Source organism: Chiloscyllium plagiosum, unplaced genomic scaffold (assembly GCF_037043375.1).
Source record: "Chiloscyllium plagiosum isolate Xiang-an unplaced genomic scaffold, Cpla_swu_hap1 HiC_scaffold_10, whole genome shotgun sequence".
Taxonomy (NCBI): Eukaryota; Metazoa; Chordata; class Chondrichthyes; order Orectolobiformes; family Hemiscylliidae; genus Chiloscyllium; species Chiloscyllium plagiosum.
The window spans coordinates 27,184,193-27,201,169 of record NW_028270148.1 but is presented as its reverse complement, the minus strand read 5'-3'; the positions used below and the strand labels follow the sequence as shown (position 1 = coordinate 27,201,169).

Sequence of the window (16,977 nt, the reverse complement as noted above, 5' to 3'; positions counted from 1 at the left end):
AACGCCATATCAAATCTCTGACCTACCTATCTGACTTTAATACTGTCATGACTGCACACAGTGTACAAGAAACAACTGTCATCAGCAATACTCAGACCATCAAATCAGGTATTAAAAAAATGAAAAGGAAATAAAGATTGGACTGAGAGCTAAAAGGAGGCAGAAAGGAAAGTTAGAGCGCATTTCAAAAACGTTTTGAAAATTGTTATTTTAAGGTATTAAGATTCCACATTTTAAAATTTTCACTTGCTGAGCAAGAACAGTTGATTAACTATTCTTAAAGAAATGGCACATAGTTAAACAAATATTTAAGCTGTAATTACGAACGAGATTTAAATTCTGATGTTGAATTTAATAATTAGCAAATGCATAAATGCAACAATTTCATAAAATTCTGTGGGATATTAAGCACAGAATATGGTTTCCATAGAGTTAATAACCGAGTGGTCCAAACTGGCTCAGTAACTCATGGTTAATTTCCATTCCTGGGTTATTTCTTCCGTGCCTCGGTAAACAGCCTATTTGCACATTAATAACAGCATGAATTGTTCACTTGCTGTTATTTTATCTGTGATTTTTCTGGGTCTATACATGATTGATTCAAACACAAGTTTTGTGTCATGGATGACCTGGAGAAAAAAGACTCCCTTAAGAATGAAACATTGCATTCTCAATCCTGGAGTTACCAATACAAACATGATCTAGAGGTGAGATCATTAGTGAACTGCTGAATCGAATTTAACTCAAGCTGGTCATATTCTGACCACAATAATTAAAAACTTGTCGAAGTCGAAAATGAACTAAAGGAAGTGCCAAAATCCCGCTCATATGGGAGAAAGTATGAACTGGAGGAGGGCGTGTGGTAACCTTACCTGCAAGACTGCATGAGGCCAGCAAGACTCTGAAAGAAACCTACATCCTTCTTCTCTTTTAGACAGTCAAGCATTTTCTGCAGAAAGTTAAAAACAGACCTCAAGTGATGGACTTATGACTAGAAGTTGCACCATTGTCCTGTATTAAATACTTATTACAATTCCTATTAAAATCTATCACATGCAAAGGAGGTAAAACATTTTCTGATGGAGGATGAGTCAAAGGAAATATATTTGAGATGATTAGACAAAGAACCAAGTATGGAGGTCCTATGGCACACTTGGTAACAATATTGCCTCTGAACTAGAGCTCAAATCCCTTTCACTGACTCAATAGCTACAAAAGGGCTCCTTAAAACGTGGTTCAATACTTGTTATGTAGGTTGCAAATCACATCATTTGCCAAAGGGACAAGAGAAATTGAAGATGAATAAAATAAACAAGAGAGAAACGCAATGTGGATTCCATAACAAGTCAACCATGGGTAATCTGAATTGTTTGTGAAAATAAACTGACGTAATAGACAGAATATCTATGGATACAATTCATATGGACTTCCAGAGGCATTTGGTTAGTTCCACTTTCAGGAGATGACAAGCTAACAGGAAAGCTCATGGAATTAAAGGTAAAACTCTGAGATTGATCTCTGTTGCCTTGTAAATTACAATCTCAGGTACTTCAAATTGGATGAGGGTAGAGCAGTGGATGAGGGTAGAGCAGTGGATGTAGTATACATGGATTTTAATAAGGCATTTGATAAGGTTCCCCATGGTAGGCTTATGCGGAAAGTCAGGAGGCATGGGATAGAGGGAAATTTGGCAGTTGGATAGAAAACTGGCTAACCGATCGAAGTCAGAGAGTGGTGGTAGATGGTAAATATTCAGCCTGGAGCCCAGTTACAAGTGGAGTTCCGCAGGGATCAGTTCTGGGTCCTCTGCTGTTTGTAATTTTTATTAATGACTTGGAAGAGGGAGTCGAAGGGTGGGTCAGTAAATTTGCAGATGATACGAAGATTGGTGGAGTTGTGGATAGTGAGAAGGGCTGTTGTCGGCTGCAAAGGGACTTAGATATGATGCAGAGCTGGGCTGAAGAGTGGCAGATGGAGTTCAACCCTGCCAAGTGTGAGGTTGTCCATTTTGGAAGGACAAATAAGAATGCGGAATACAGGGTTAATGGTAGGGTTCTTTGTAAGGTGGAGGAGCAGAGGGATCTTGGGGTCTATGTTCATAGATCTTTGAAAGTTGCCACTCAGGTGGATAGAGCTTGTAAGAAGGCCTATGGTGTATTAGCGTTCATTAGCAGAGGGATTGAATTCAAGAGTCGTGAAGTGATGTTACAGCTGTACAGGACTTTGGTTAGGCCACATTTGGAGTACTGTGTGCAGTTCTGGTCGCCTCACTTTAGGAAAGATGTGGAAGCTTTGGAAAGGGTGCAGAGAAGATTTACCAGGATGTTGCCTGGAATGGAGAATAGGTCGTACGAGGATAGGTTGAGCGTGCTAGGCCTTTTCTCATTGGAACGGAGAAGGATGAGGGGTGACTTGATAGAGGTGTATAAGATGATCAGGGAAATAGATAGAGTAGACAATCAGAAACATTTTCCCCGGGTACAACAGAGTGTTACAAGGGGACATAAATTTAAGGTGAAGGGTGGAAGGTATAGGGGAGATGTCAGGGGTAGGTTCTTTACCCAGAGAGTGGTGGGGGCATGGACTGCGCTGCCTGTGGGAGTGGCAGAGTCAGAATCATTGGCGAACTTTAAGTGGCAATTGGATAGGTACATGGATGGGTGCTTAAGCTAGGACAAATGTTCGGCACAACATCGTGGGCCGAAGGTCCTGTTCTGTGCTGTATTGTTCTATGTTCTATGTTCTATAAGGTTACCCATTTAAACTGTTTTCTAGACTCCAATTGTGGTATAATCAATGTCTGGTACAGATTCATCATCAGTCCTTTGTTTTGGTATTCAGTCTAACTTACCTGTTGAACTGTTGAGTTTCCGCCATTTAGAATAGCAATCCCAAGCTTTAGAGTGGATGCAACCATTGGTCCCATTTCTCCTAAGGAAAATGACAGCAATTACTGAATACTTTTATTTACAAACCCATGTTAAACAACGGTACAATATCGCGGGTCCACGATTGAGCAATGACACGAGGTTGCTAGCAATAGCCTTAAATCTCTATTCTTATAGTTTTGGTAGCAAATTTCACAGCATTATGAGGCAAATATGTCAATGTTAAACATTTCACCTCTGGGCTTTCAGAAATTACAATGCAGGTGGATTCAACAATCTAAGATTCAGCAAGAAAGTAACAATTATATGTTCAGAACAAATCCACAAGGAATTTAGTGATTAATCTAACTGATGTAGAAGATGGGAAGATCAAGGTCTCATTGTAGAATTTTCTTACCACAGGGACCTCTCTCAAAAAACTCTTGAAATGTCTCATACTGCAGGGTAGCAACTTAAAGGAAAATTAAATAAAATCCAAATCACCAAATGACAAAAGGGAACTAGCAGGGATCTGGGTGGCAGAACATTTGTGAAAACAAGTAATAATAAAAAAGATATTGATCAGAAGATTTACCAGGATGTTGCCCATGCGTAGAGGTTCAGATATGAATCGAGATGGACAGACTGCAGTTCTTTTCTTTGGAGTAGAGGAGAGTGTGTGTAACATGATTGAGCTGTATAAAGTTATGAGCTGCGGAGATAGTGGAGTGAGGAAAAAACTTTTCCCTTGATGGATGGATGGATCAATGATCGAGGGCATAGATTTAAGATAAAGAGCAGAAGATTTTGAGTAGATGTGAGGAAAAGGTTTTTCACAAAAAATCTGGAACTCACTGCATGTAGGGGTGATACAAGCAAAAACGCTCAAAGCATTTAAGAAGTATTTTGATGTGCATGTGTGATGCCAACTTTTACAAGACTGTGGGCCAAGTGCTGGAAAATGGGATTAGAATGGTTAGGTGGTTTTTTTTGAACAGCGAGGAACAGAAAAATAACTGAAGAAGGAAACAGCCTGAAAAGGAAAGATTATCTCTGAACCTTTAAAGATTTTTCTTCCATTCAACATGTTTACCTGACCAGTTTTAGTGGACAAACTGCATTTCAGGAGGAACTTTGATCAGAGTTTAGGGAAACTCTCTTAGCTGCCCTTGACCTACACTTGCTTACAATGAGCATGTTTAATAATATCCTTCCAAATTCTTATCAAATTCTTTATTTTTGTCATAGTTTACAATTGAATTATTCATTTCTGTCAGTAGTGGCATGATCTACATTTTTATCTCAAAAGTTTAGTCCTCTTCAATAAAAGGAAGTTCCATTATCTCCAATAAAAGTTTATACTGGACTTAAAAAGTTCACTCTGTTTTGTTCTCTCCACAGATCCAGTCAGACTGCTAAGTTTTTTTCCACACTTTCAGTTTTTATTTCAGAATTACAGCATCCTCTATTGATGGAATTTTAATTCATAACTTAGGGCCATTACCCTTGACACTGGTATGTTAATGGCCTTTTCATAGGGTGCTGGGAATTGCTTTGGTTGAAGATAGGTTTTTTTTTAACAGTGAAGCTCCATAGAACCCTTAGTTCATTTACCTTTGCTGGCACTGATCATCTGCAGAACCATCTCAGCAGCTCCTCGGTCATGGAGTCTCGCTTGCTGATACAGAAGCTTTTGCTTCTCCATTTCCTTCTCCTGAAGAGATAGAAGGCAGGTAATCAAATGAAGGTAAATCAAGCATTTTCTTTTGTCCAACAAGAAGACTTTGCTTGTTTTCAAACCTAGGGCTCTATGCTAACTTCTCAGGCCATACATATTTGAGGCCTAACACTGGAATTTCGACTTTGCTGTTACCTGTATGCAGTCCATCTTTGCAGGAGGCTGACACATGAGGTCAAGACGTCTGCCTCACTGTTTTTCAATAGTCATGCTAGTTCCTTCAACCATCTTAGAGCTGGAGTATCCTTTTTTGAGGAGATTGCACAAACAAATGAACTGATTCAAAATAAAGCCCTTTCTAGCAGGAATCTGGCATTCTCTTTAGGTCGTGTACGGGAATGTCAACAAACACAGTTTTTCGCAGGGCAGACTAGAGAAACTTTTATCTTCTTGCTGTAGGATGATGTGAGAAAATACTTGCTGCACTTTAAGCCTGTTTACACCAACACACTGTGGTTCACAACTTCCAGAATAGCCACGCTCAGTATGTGCTTGGAATCTTAGGTTATTAATCAAGCGTGATTTGGAATGTTGATGAAAGAAGGCGCAAACATTTTTGACTTGTATTGACTAAGCATTTTCCAAATCCCAAAATGTTTGAATTTGGCTAGTGTGGGACAGAATACATGTCCAAAGAGTGTGTCATCCTTGTTTCAGCCAAATCACAACAAGCAACTAATTCAAGGGCATTGTTAGCTCCCAAATGCACCATTATATAATTGCTGTGAGGGAGATCACAGCAGGTCTTTTCCAGTGGTGGAGGATGGAAACAGGCTTGACAAGACCCCTGACGCAAATGTGGATGAACAAATCCGAATTCCTGGTAGATTTGAAGCCTGCAAGTCAGCTATAAAGAGGATACCGCAGCTTGGATGGGACAAAGTTGGATACCAACAGAAGGCAGTCTAGAGCCCTGCAGAGTACAGCAGCGTTGGGCGTTCAATGGCACGGCTGAAAGCTGAACACATGGGGGTGTGAAACAATTAAATCTGCATCATGTGCAGACAAAAGAAACTTTGGGAGACATGTGTGGCTTATGAGGAGCAGCAGCAGTAGCAGCAGCAAAAAGCAGGTCGTCATGAAGCTGGTTTTGCTGCCTTTGTGTTCTATTGGAATTACTCAGAAACACGCTGAAAGAACAAAAAATTCAGATGGAAGAGGTTTAAAAAAAAGGCTTTTACAGGAATCTATCTATATATAAAATAGAGGGGATAAAAGGAAAAAAGGACACAAATGAAAAAGATAATGGATTAGAAACAAAAACTACTGAAATACTGTAGATGACACTAACACAGAACAATTAGTGGGTTTTTGTTTGTTTTCTTTTCTTTATTTTTTTTGTTTTACCAGAGTCGTTTCCCAGAAGCTGCCAAATTTGTTTCGTAAATCTTTGATTATATCAAGCTGCAAAAACAAAATTAATCAGTTTTTTGTCATTTCCATGTAGCAAATAAAAACTCCTTGTCTGGAAGAAAATGGTGATCAATCTAAAATGGGAGTGCAAAGTAAAAGGGCAGCCTTGCTTCACTTAGCCATGCCAAAATCTGACAGTTTTGCCTTCATTTTCAACCTCTTCCTCAGTAGCTACACAGTGAAAGAAAACAAAATTCTGTCAGTTCATAAGTCTTTTATTTTTCAGTAAAGCTGCAGCATTCCTTTTGTCACCTTAAAGGGATGGATTTGCTACTTTTTGCAACTTCCCTTCTTTCAATTATTTTTACTCCTCCCTTAAGAACACAGGAACAGCACTGGGCCATTCAGCCCATTAAACCTGCCCTGCTGTTTGACAAAATCATGGCTGATTGAACACTTCTGTGCCTTTTACCCACCTCATCCCAGTAACCTGGAATAGCAGTGGCAATCAGGAATCTAGTAATCTCCACCGTAATCGTACTCAAAGACTGAAATTCCACAACCTTCTCTGATTAACAAAAATCTCATCAAAGTGACATCCCCTCTATTTTAAATTGTACCACACCACCCCCCATTCGAGACTCCTCAAAAGGGGAAACACCCTACCTGCATCAACCCTGTCCATTTATATTTAGGTGCAGTCTGTATTAAGTAATTGGAGGTGATGAGCACAGCTGGCTAGGTGACTAGCATGTAGTTCATTCAGAATAATGCGAACAGTGAGGGTACAAGTCCCTTTCTGGCTGAGATAGATTTGGTATCTGTTTCCTTGCTTTCACCCCTGAAAGCGGTAGGCAATAGCAAACTATCGCTGAAGATAAAACCACCAAGGCAGTGTGCCAAAGACTTGCCTTCATGCAGAGCACAACAGCACATTCGAAAGAACATTAGGTACAACTTCTCAACTGTAAAGATCATTGACAATAAGAGTGAGGAAACATATGAAAGTGAATGGGCATCTAAATTCCCCTCTCTTTGGGTGGTGAGGGAAAGGTGAAGAGCATCATTTCTTGTCTTACCATGTCAATTGGCTGGGACTTGTAATTTACTATTTTGGAAGCTTGATGCAGTAATACTGGCATTATTTTCACCGATTGTAAATATAAAGGGCTACCACAATTAATGGCATGTATTTTCCTGTCACTGATCAATGAATGGGACCCACTCTGAAAAGGTTAGATTATGTCCAAACAGCTTGATTCCTAGCAGTTGCTGCAAGTGGGAGGTAAAAACAACATGATGCATTCTTCAGGGTATCTGGTATCTAACAGAACAGGCAACCAAGGGTATATCTCATTCCCAATTAGAGAAGTGTTGTGAAATGAATGAAGCAGAGTCTGAACCAGAAAGTGGAAGTTAGGACACTGAATGAAACATCAAATCAAGTGCAGTAAATGCAATAAAGAGAAGGAAAAAGAAGATTGGATTAAGAGAAGCAAAAACAAAACAGACTAGAAGAAAAAAATAAAAAGCTATTACATCCTTTTTAAGGACAACAATTTGCATTTATATAATATCTTTAATGTAGTAAATTGCCCCAGTTGTTTCACAGGGATGTTAGCAAACAACATTTGAGATTGACCCATCTAATGAGATATGAGGGCAGATGGCCAAAAGCAATTGCTTAAAGACATGGCTTCAAAGAGCTTCTTAAAGGATGAAAATGGGTTAAAGAAGCAGAGCTGTTTACAGAGAGAATTCCAGAGATAAGAGTCTTGACAGTTCAAGGTGCCAAAAGGTAGAGCTATTTACAAAATGAAAGATGCTGAAGAAGCCAGAATCAGATCAGCGTAGATATCTTGGAGGGTTACAGGGACATAGCAAGAGCGAGTCTGTGGAGAACTTCAGACATGAGAATAATACAACTGCAGCTGGCTTAACTGGAATCCAATGCAGGTCAGAGAATCTAGTGGCAATAGGTGAATGGGGCGTGGTTCAGGACAAAACAAATCAATAGAGGTTTGAATAGCTTCAATTGCATAAGAAATAAAGCTAAAAAGATGAGTTCCATTTTGTAACAGTTTAATTCATTTTCAGTACCAGGGTACTTGACTGTTAGTAACTAACATTTATCAGGCCACTGTAATGGGTATTTAGACTAAATAATTCAAGCTTTACTTGTTGTAGTGAACTTAGTTTGTGCATAATATGCAAGTACTGAAATTTCTGCCCATTCATTTCAAGACAGAATGCAAGATACTGTTCTCACAAAATTAATGGCAAAGGGTATCAACTTGGACAACAATTTTCAGTTTTTATTATTATGAAGGTTCATGATATATGAATATTGTTTGTTGACAATTTGAGATCTAAAGTGGAGGAAAAGTTGATCTTAGACTTTCAGTTCTGTGAAGATCACACCTCCAATTTTCCATGGGTCAGAAATTAATTTTGAATCGTAAATTGAAAACAGCATTTACAAGAAGTCACATGATTTCAACAGAGTGACCAGCAAGTAGCCAATGGAAGATCATTCCAAGCTTTTCTTAGGATTTGAATATTGTGACCACCAGAGGGGAGGGGGGAAGTAGTTTAATGCAGAAGGAAGAGGCCCACTAACAGCAGATGTGCTGCTATTAGCAGTCTTCAAGCAGTCGGAGCTAGGGAGGTATTTAAAGTCATTGAGGAGACAGCCCCAGTGGCAGAAGGCTGTGGAATGTCTAAGAGAACACACTGGGCAAGACTTTTGAAAATGAGTCCAGGGAAGCCATGCAAAGGATAATAAGCTGTCCAATGACCATGGGCTAGATCCTGAATATTTTTAATTTTTCAAATTCCAATTGTATTTTTTAAAAGAGGGCTGATGCAGCCAAAAATGCCCGTGAATATAATTTGAGTGGCTGTCTGCAGAGAGCGAACTGCCGAATGTCATACCTACAACATGATGGGAATTTCAAATTACAGCCCTTCAAGGAGTGGATGAGACAAGTCAAAAGAGCCTGGACTGCGATCTCTTGTTCCTATGTAGATAACAAGGGCTGACAATCACTTGCTCAACAGCAAGTAGTCAGGCGGACACATTTTATGTTTTCCCTTTAAACAGTAAACGGGTTCAGAGTTAAGAAACCAAATGTAACTCTACTGAAGTGTGCTGGTGGGATTGAATATCCTTGTGTGGATCAGCCTGGGTTCAAGCATTCAAGTGCCATGAAGATCACAGTCAAAAAAACTATCCCCTAGTTACCCCTGTGCTGCAGGTAAAGGGAGATCTTCATACTTCGAGTGCTGCCAGCCATTAAAAAGGAAACAAGACAACAAAAGGAATGCCAGAGTTCATCCACAGTAGAAAGGACAAAGGGCCTTGTTCCATGCTGTAAAACCCTATGACTCTAAAAAGAATACTAACCAATCTATTAAACTAAGGATCAAAAAACCAACCAATCAACTAGGAATGTCAAGGCTATAGGCAACCTCTACTGCAATGGACACAAATTTGACTATCCACCCTTTGCTAACAATTCAGAGATTGATCCACATATGTTTCTTTATAACCTCTTTTAGAGATTCATCTCCTATTTCTAATTACAGAGCTAATTCCTCTTGCATAAAGATATTAATAAATTACTCTTTGTCGACTCACAAAAGCCTGCGAAAATGGTTAGTTTAATCCTCCTTTTGGGTCTGGGAGAAAGGTAATCACAAGGGAAAGGAACGTTTTAAAATTAATCTTATTGTGACCATCAGAGGAGGTGGGTGAATAAAGAAGAGGAGCCAGTTCATAGTTGTCTGTTAACTATAGGGATCTCATAATCTTAGAGAAATCTATAAAATTCTAACATGACTCGACAGGGTAAATGCAGGAAGTATGTTCCCAATGACCCTGGAGTCCAGAACCTTGAAAACCTGTTTAAAGATTTGGGGCAGACCATTTAGGATCAAGAGGAGGAGAATTTCTTTACTCAGACAGTGGTGAGTCTGTGGAATTATCTATCACTGAAAGAAATTAAGGTTTTTGAATGCTTTCAAGACAGAGTCAGATATAGTGCTTATGGTTTTAGATTACTTTACAGTGTGGAAACAGGCCCTTTGGCCCAACAAGTCCACACCGACCCGCCGATGCGCAACCCACCCATACCCCTACATTTACCCCTTACCTAACACTACGGACAATTTAGCATGGCCAATTCACCTCACCTGCACATCTTTGGACTGTGGGAGGAAACCAGAGCACCCGGAGGAAACCCACGCAGACACGGGGAGAATGTGCAAACTCCACACAGTCAGTCGCCTGAGGCGGGAATTGAACCCGGGTCTCTGGCGCTGTGAGGCAGCAGTGCTAACCACTGTGCCATGATCATATTGAATGTTGGAGGAGACTCACAGGACCCAATAGTCTAAACCTGCTCTGAGTTTCTATGTTTCATTCCTGCTCACATGGGAGCTTAACGGTTTTGGGTATTCCATCTGGAACCGTAGCAAATTGAGGAATCTCACTGGGGCTGGGTGCAACAGCAGAATTAATAATTTTTTTAAGGTGTCATGAGAGACAAAAATTGAAGAAAATTACATCTAGTGAAAGCACAGCAGTTTGCTGAAAAGAAACCGATTATAGCTGTATCAGCTGAGCAAGAAGCTTTAGTGTGGAGAACAGGATGACTCTTTACTGTGGTTTGAGTGGTTGTCAGGCTATTGCTGGGATCACAGGGATGAATCTTTCTTCTGGATGTTTGTAACGAGATTGCTCAAATAGGTTTTGTCAGTTGTAACATAATTCAGATTTTTCTCTTTGTATTAAACATTGGTGTTCTTTTATTAAAAGTAGATATGCAGTCTATGATTACATTGAGCTCTGTGGTAAACAAAAAACAAAATAAAACTTATGGACCATCAATCTGGGTCTCAGTGTTAGATCTGATTGTCCAGTAATATCAGCAGCTGGGATGTAAACAACGCTTAACTACATTTCTGCCTGGATCTAAAACTGTGTGATTTGTCCATCAATATGGTGGTTAGCATTATACTTATTTTACTGAGGTAAAACTTTGGAGCAATATGTAGAGGAATTGGCATAACATTTTCATCCAACATTTCATACTTGGAGGTCACATGGCTTGACGTTCGAGATACCACCCACGCCCTCCACCTCCTCAAGACTTCCGTTTCCCCGGCCCCCAACACCTCATCTTCACCATGGATATCCAATCCCTCTACACCTCCATCCGCCATGACCAGGGCCTCCAAGCCCTCCGTTTTTTCCTCTCCAGACGTCCCCAACAGTACCCTTCCACCGACACTCTCGTTCGTTTGGCCGAACTGGTCCTCACCCTTAACAATTTCTCCTTCGAATCCTCCCACTTCCTCTAGACCAAAGGGGTAGCCATGGGCACATGTATCAGCCCCAGCTATGCCTGTCTCTTTGTTGGCTACGTAGAACAGTTGATCTTTCGTAATTACACCGGCACCACTCCCCACCTCTTCCTCCGCTACATTGGTGCCACCTCGTGCTCCCGCGAGGAGGTTGAGCAATTCATCAACTTCACCAACACATTCCACCCTGACCTTAAATTTACCTGGACCATCTCTGACACCTCTCTCCCCTTCCTGGACCTCTCCATCTCCATTAATGACGACCGACTTGACACTGACATTTTTTACAAACCCACCGACTCCCACAGCTAACTGGATTACACCTCTTCCCACCCTACCTCTTGCAAAAATGCCATCCCGTATTCTCAATTCTTCCGCCTCCGCCGTATCTGCTCCCAGGAGGACCAGTTCCACCACAGAACACGCCAGATGGCCTCCTTCTTTAAAAACCGCAATTTCCCTTCCCACGTGGTTAAAGATGCCCTCCAACACATCTTGTCCACATCACGCACCTCCGCCTTCAGACCCCACCCCTCCAACCGCAACAAGGACAGAACGCCCCTGGTGCTCACCTTCCACTTTACCAACCTTCGCATAAACCAAATCATCCGCCAACATTTCTGCCACCTCCAAAAAGACCCCACCACCACGGATATATTTCCCTCCCCACCCCTTTCCGCCTTCCGCAAAGACCATTCCCTCTGTGACTACCCGGTCAGGTCCATGCCCCCCTACAACCCACCTTCCCATCCTGGCAACTTCCCCTGCCACTGCAGGAACTGTAAAACCTGCGCTGACACCTCCAACCTCACCTCTATCCAAGGCCTTAAAGGAGCCTTCCAAATCCATCAAAGTTTTACCTGCACATCCACTAATATCATTTATTGTATCCGTTGCTCCCGTTGCGGTCTCCTCTACATTGGGGAGACTGGACACCTCCTAGCAGAGCGCTTTAGGGAATATCTCCGAGACACCCGCACCAATCAACCACACCGCCCTGTGGCCCAACATTTCAATTCCCCCTCCCACTCTGCCGAGGACATGGAGGTCCTGGGCCTCCTTCACCGCCGCTCCTTCACCACCAGATGCCTGGAGGAAGAATGCCTCATCTTCCGCCTCGGAACACTTCAACCCCAGGGCATCAATGTGGACTTCAACAGTTTCCTCGTTTCCCCTTCCCCCACCTCACCCTAGTTCCAAACTTCCAGCTCAGCACTGTCCCCATGACTTGTCCGGACTTGTCCTACCTGCCTATCTCCTTTTCCACCTATCCGCTTCACCTTCTCCACCCTGACCTCTCACCTTTATCCCCTCCCCCATTCACCTATTGTACTCTATGCCACTTTCTCCTCACCCCCACCCTCCTCTCGCTTATCTGTCCACACTTCAGGCTCTCTGTCTTTATTCCTGATGAAGTGCTTTTGCCCGAAACGTCGATTTCGCTGCTCCTTGGATGCTGCCTGAACTGCTGTGCTCTTCCAGCACCACTAATCCAGAATCTGGTTTCCAGCATCTGCAGTCACTGTTTTCACCTGGATGTGTTCTATTAGCCTAACTGTCAATGTTGTAGACAATTTGTCAATCTGTATGTCAATAGATTTTTTTTGTGGCAACCAATATGTAAAAATGTCAAATTCCTTGCTACATTTTAGAAAGCATAACAGGATGCATCAAAGCAATCCAAACTGATCATCTCAACAATCTTCAGCCTGATTTTACAAACGTAATAGGACTTAGAAGTTATTCTTCCAGTACCAAGTCAAATTTATCTTTTGGAAGTTAAATCATCCTAAAAGCAATTCCTAAATTATTATTTTATCGATAACCCATGCTGTGTGGTTGTAAAAGGACTACTGCAACCTTAAGAACAGCAAATTAAGGGACTGTGGAGTTGGGGGTTATAATTACCTTTGGATATTAACATAAAGCATGCAAATTGTTACTAAACATTGGCATTAGATTACACCTTGACAGAGACTCAACGAGTAAAGGATCTGTTTTGCAACTCTTTGATCATTCTTACTTTTTACCATCCATGTGATGACTTTCTGGTCCTGACTGGTATCCAGTGATGGTTCAATTATATATATGAGGAAAAAGTGGTGTAAAAGATTACAGATTTGACAATGATGTAATCTAATTTCAAGAAGGAGATGTGTGGCCTCAGGAACTAAGGTTCTACATGGAGACATCAAACTAACAAACAAATGTCACCATACGCATTCCAGCTTCTCATAATTTATCAACTGTGTATTGCTGAAATTGAACATCAGATTCAATATAAAATAAGCAGCAATTCACAGGGGGAGAGCTCAAAGCATTTGGCGTTAAGCAAGAAGGTCTACAAAATGAAATTAGATTAGACATGAAATCTATGCAAAATATTCTGATATGTATCATCTGAAAGACTAATCGTGGAAACTCTTACTTCAAAGCTTTTGACTTCTTCCTCGCCGTCCTCATCTTCTTCTACATGACAGCTCTGCCATAAAAGAAAAGTAAATGTCTGGTTAAAATGAACTTCAATTTAAAACATGAGACATTGTAAATGGCTACTTTCCTTCCATATGAACTTTGACCTCTGATTCAAAACTGGTCCATTATGTCAACTGCATCTCTTTCTTGCTGCAAAACCTTTGACTCAGACACTACAAGTTCAGGAACCGAATGCACCAATGCAAAAGGGGCAGCAACAGAGAGCCATGAAAACACAACAAATAGAGAGAACATCTCAAAGTGTTATCATTGACAATACAAAGTGAGAAGCAGCAAGAGCCAGAGATTCACAGTCAAGAGTTTAATTTCTTTAAGCATTAACAGCATTGCATTATTTAAGCAGATAAACAAGTCTAACAAACAGGTGATGCCCAAAACATCGATTCTCCTGCTCCTCGGATGCTGCCTGACCTGCTGTGCCTTTCCAGCACCCACGCTTTTCAACTCAACAAGGCTTGTTTGTCAGGTCGGATTCAGAATAGTCACATGACTCCCTTCATTTTAGCCAACTTTTGGGCACAGTCATAGAGTCATACTGATGTATAGCATGGAAACAGACCCTTCAGTCTAACTTGTCCATGCCAACCACATATCCCAACCCAATCTAGTCAGCACCTGGCCCATATCCCTCCAAATCCCTTCTATTCATATACCCATCCAGATGCCTTTTAAATGTTGCAATTGTAAAGCCTCCACCACTTCTTCTGGCAGCTCATTCCATACACATACCACCCTCTGTGTGAAAAAGTTGCCCCTTAGGTCTTTTTTATATCTTTCCCCTCTCATCCTAAACCTATGCCCTCTAGTTCTGGACAACCCTGCCCCAGGGAAAATACTTTGGCTATTTATCCTATCCATGCCCTTCATGGTTTTATAAACTTCTATAAGGTCACCCCTCAGCAAGTCCTAAACAAAATACTCTTCTAATCTTCATAATTGTAACAAAATAGGAGTCTCCCAGCTAACTGGCAATAGAAGTAAATACCATGCAACAATCATTATGTTGAAGAGATGTCTGCCCAGTGAAAAGTTTGAAATCTTTCCCCATGTCATTTCTAATTCATATCTTTCATTGGGCACGAACCTTTCAAGTGGGATGTCGGGGACACTACAAGAAGAGCTTGAGTGTAATGGACTCTGAGGAAACACAGTCACAAGGCTCATGTGTACCATCCACCAGCTCAGAAACACACATCTCAGTGAAGGTAGCTGGGTCACCACATGGTGGGTGCTTGAGCAGATGCTGAAGGTGAAGACAGCAGCAGGGAGCCATAATGGAGGAAGCAGGATCATCCAAACTCTGTGTGGCTAGGCATAGATGCTGACAGCCATTGCTGAAAAAGACTATTCCAGAATAACACCAAAGGTTCTATGAACCTTTCCAGAGACACTGCACATCACTAAAGACATTGGGGGCATATGCCTCGAGGATGCTATCACCAGTAATTAAAGCAAAAGAATGAGCAGTCTCCCTCTGACTCTGCTGAAGGGATAGAAGTAACAGGAAAAGAAAAAGAAAGAGTTTGTAGTTTCACAATGGGAAGTATTTGGGTGTTCATTAGGATGTCAATTTGTCAAATGTATTGTATATGCTTCCATAGAATAAACTGTATTTTAAGTTTCATTGTCATTTCTCACCACTAAGTGTACACCAGCCTAATATGACAAGAGTTGAAAAGGAGCAATGGGAATGAGTGAAATGGCAGGATTACTGACTGGTGGGATAGGTTAGGATTGGTGGAGGCTGGTTGGGTGGGGCAGTAGTTTCAGGATTGGCAGGCACATACCTTGCAGTGCCTCAGGTTACTTTACTGTGGCTGTATAAGACTGTCCTGGACATTTATGATACAAACCAGCGCTGCTTTCCTCCTACTACACAGTCTAATTCCTAATTCTAGATATTTCTAATCAACCTGTTTGCTGATGTTATTACACACCTCTGGAGCAGGTGAGAGTTGAACCTGGATCTCCGGGCTCAGAGTAGGGACACTACCATTGCATCACAAGAGCCCCCACTGCTAACTGCATTTTTTAAAGCTATTTTTCTAATCAATCAGTTCAGAGATGTTACTACACACCTCTGCAGCAGGTGGGACTTGAACCCAGGTCTCTCGACCCAGAGGTAGGGACATTACCACTGAGCCATAAGAGGACCCTCCTCTGCTAATTATACACTAACTGCATTTAAATAATGCAAGTAGTGGATGTTAACCAAGGATTCACTGGAGCCCCTGTAAAAAGAGAGGATTTAGTGGCTCAGTGGCAATGTCCATACCGCTGAACCAGGAGGTCTGAGTTCCCATTCCATCACAGGGTGTGATGACCACAGAGCTGTGAACACATTCAAATAAAGTTTTATTTTAATTTAAAAGGATCAGACTGAAACAATGGCTGTTGGACAGGAAGGTGCATGTTTGAAATGCGTTTTCCTGCAAGGAATGCTTACATACGTGTGTAAAGATTGGTTTCACTCCTATCCTTCTGAGATATAGCAATGGAAATTACAGTAGTTCATGACTGCTCTTGCCTGCTGAAGACCTCCAAGTCTGGCAGGCACTCGAATTACAAATTCAATTATCACTCTTGTCCTCATGTGGCTCTTATACCTTCCCTCTGGCACTGTCAGAATAACATGGCTCAACTTTTTAACCCAAAGGAATGATTCTCAAACTGAGAAAACCTTGGACATTACAGTTTTGCAGGCTACTTCCTTTAACACCTTCAGATTGAAATTTGGTCATGTTAATTGGATTTGTCACCCTTTGTTATCATGACATTCTGTTATTTTGCTGACATTAATTTTGGTCAGTCACTGTCCCTGCTCAATATTAGCTCCACTGGGATATCTAGCATGTTGTCCTTTTCTTCAACTGTAAATACTGATGCTGGCTAATTATTCAACTTTTACAGTCTCCATTTCCTTTTGTTTTTATTAACAAGGGGTTAAAATTGCTCTCGGCTCATCGTATTGAAGAATCCAACTCTAGAACCTTTAGTAATGATTTACATTTATCCCTTTCGAATATTATATTATACTTGAAAACACTGAGGTGGCTTTAGTCCTATTACTGTGGCATCAGAAGTGAGCCTAAAGGTTTTTGGGATGTCTGAACCGGATTTCATGGCAGTTGAGTCATGAATGCAGATGGCATGGAC

The 16,977-nt window shown here is 41.2% G+C and overlaps 1 protein-coding gene across 1 annotated transcript in view; it reads right to left on the bottom strand.

Moving 5' to 3' along the window:
- Positions 1-16,977, bottom strand: part of ryr2a (ryanodine receptor 2a (cardiac)) — a 769,474-nt gene that overhangs the window by 87,929 nt on the left and 664,568 nt on the right. The window contains exons 77-80 of the mRNA XM_087991236.1: positions 13,754-13,807; positions 4,482-4,581; positions 2,852-2,931; positions 873-949 (exon numbers count right to left, since the gene is read on the bottom strand). Of these exons, the coding sequence (XP_087847362.1) occupies positions 873-949; positions 2,852-2,931; positions 4,482-4,581; positions 13,754-13,807 (311 nt within the window). The remainder of the gene's footprint in view (positions 1-872; positions 950-2,851; positions 2,932-4,481; positions 4,582-13,753; positions 13,808-16,977) is intronic.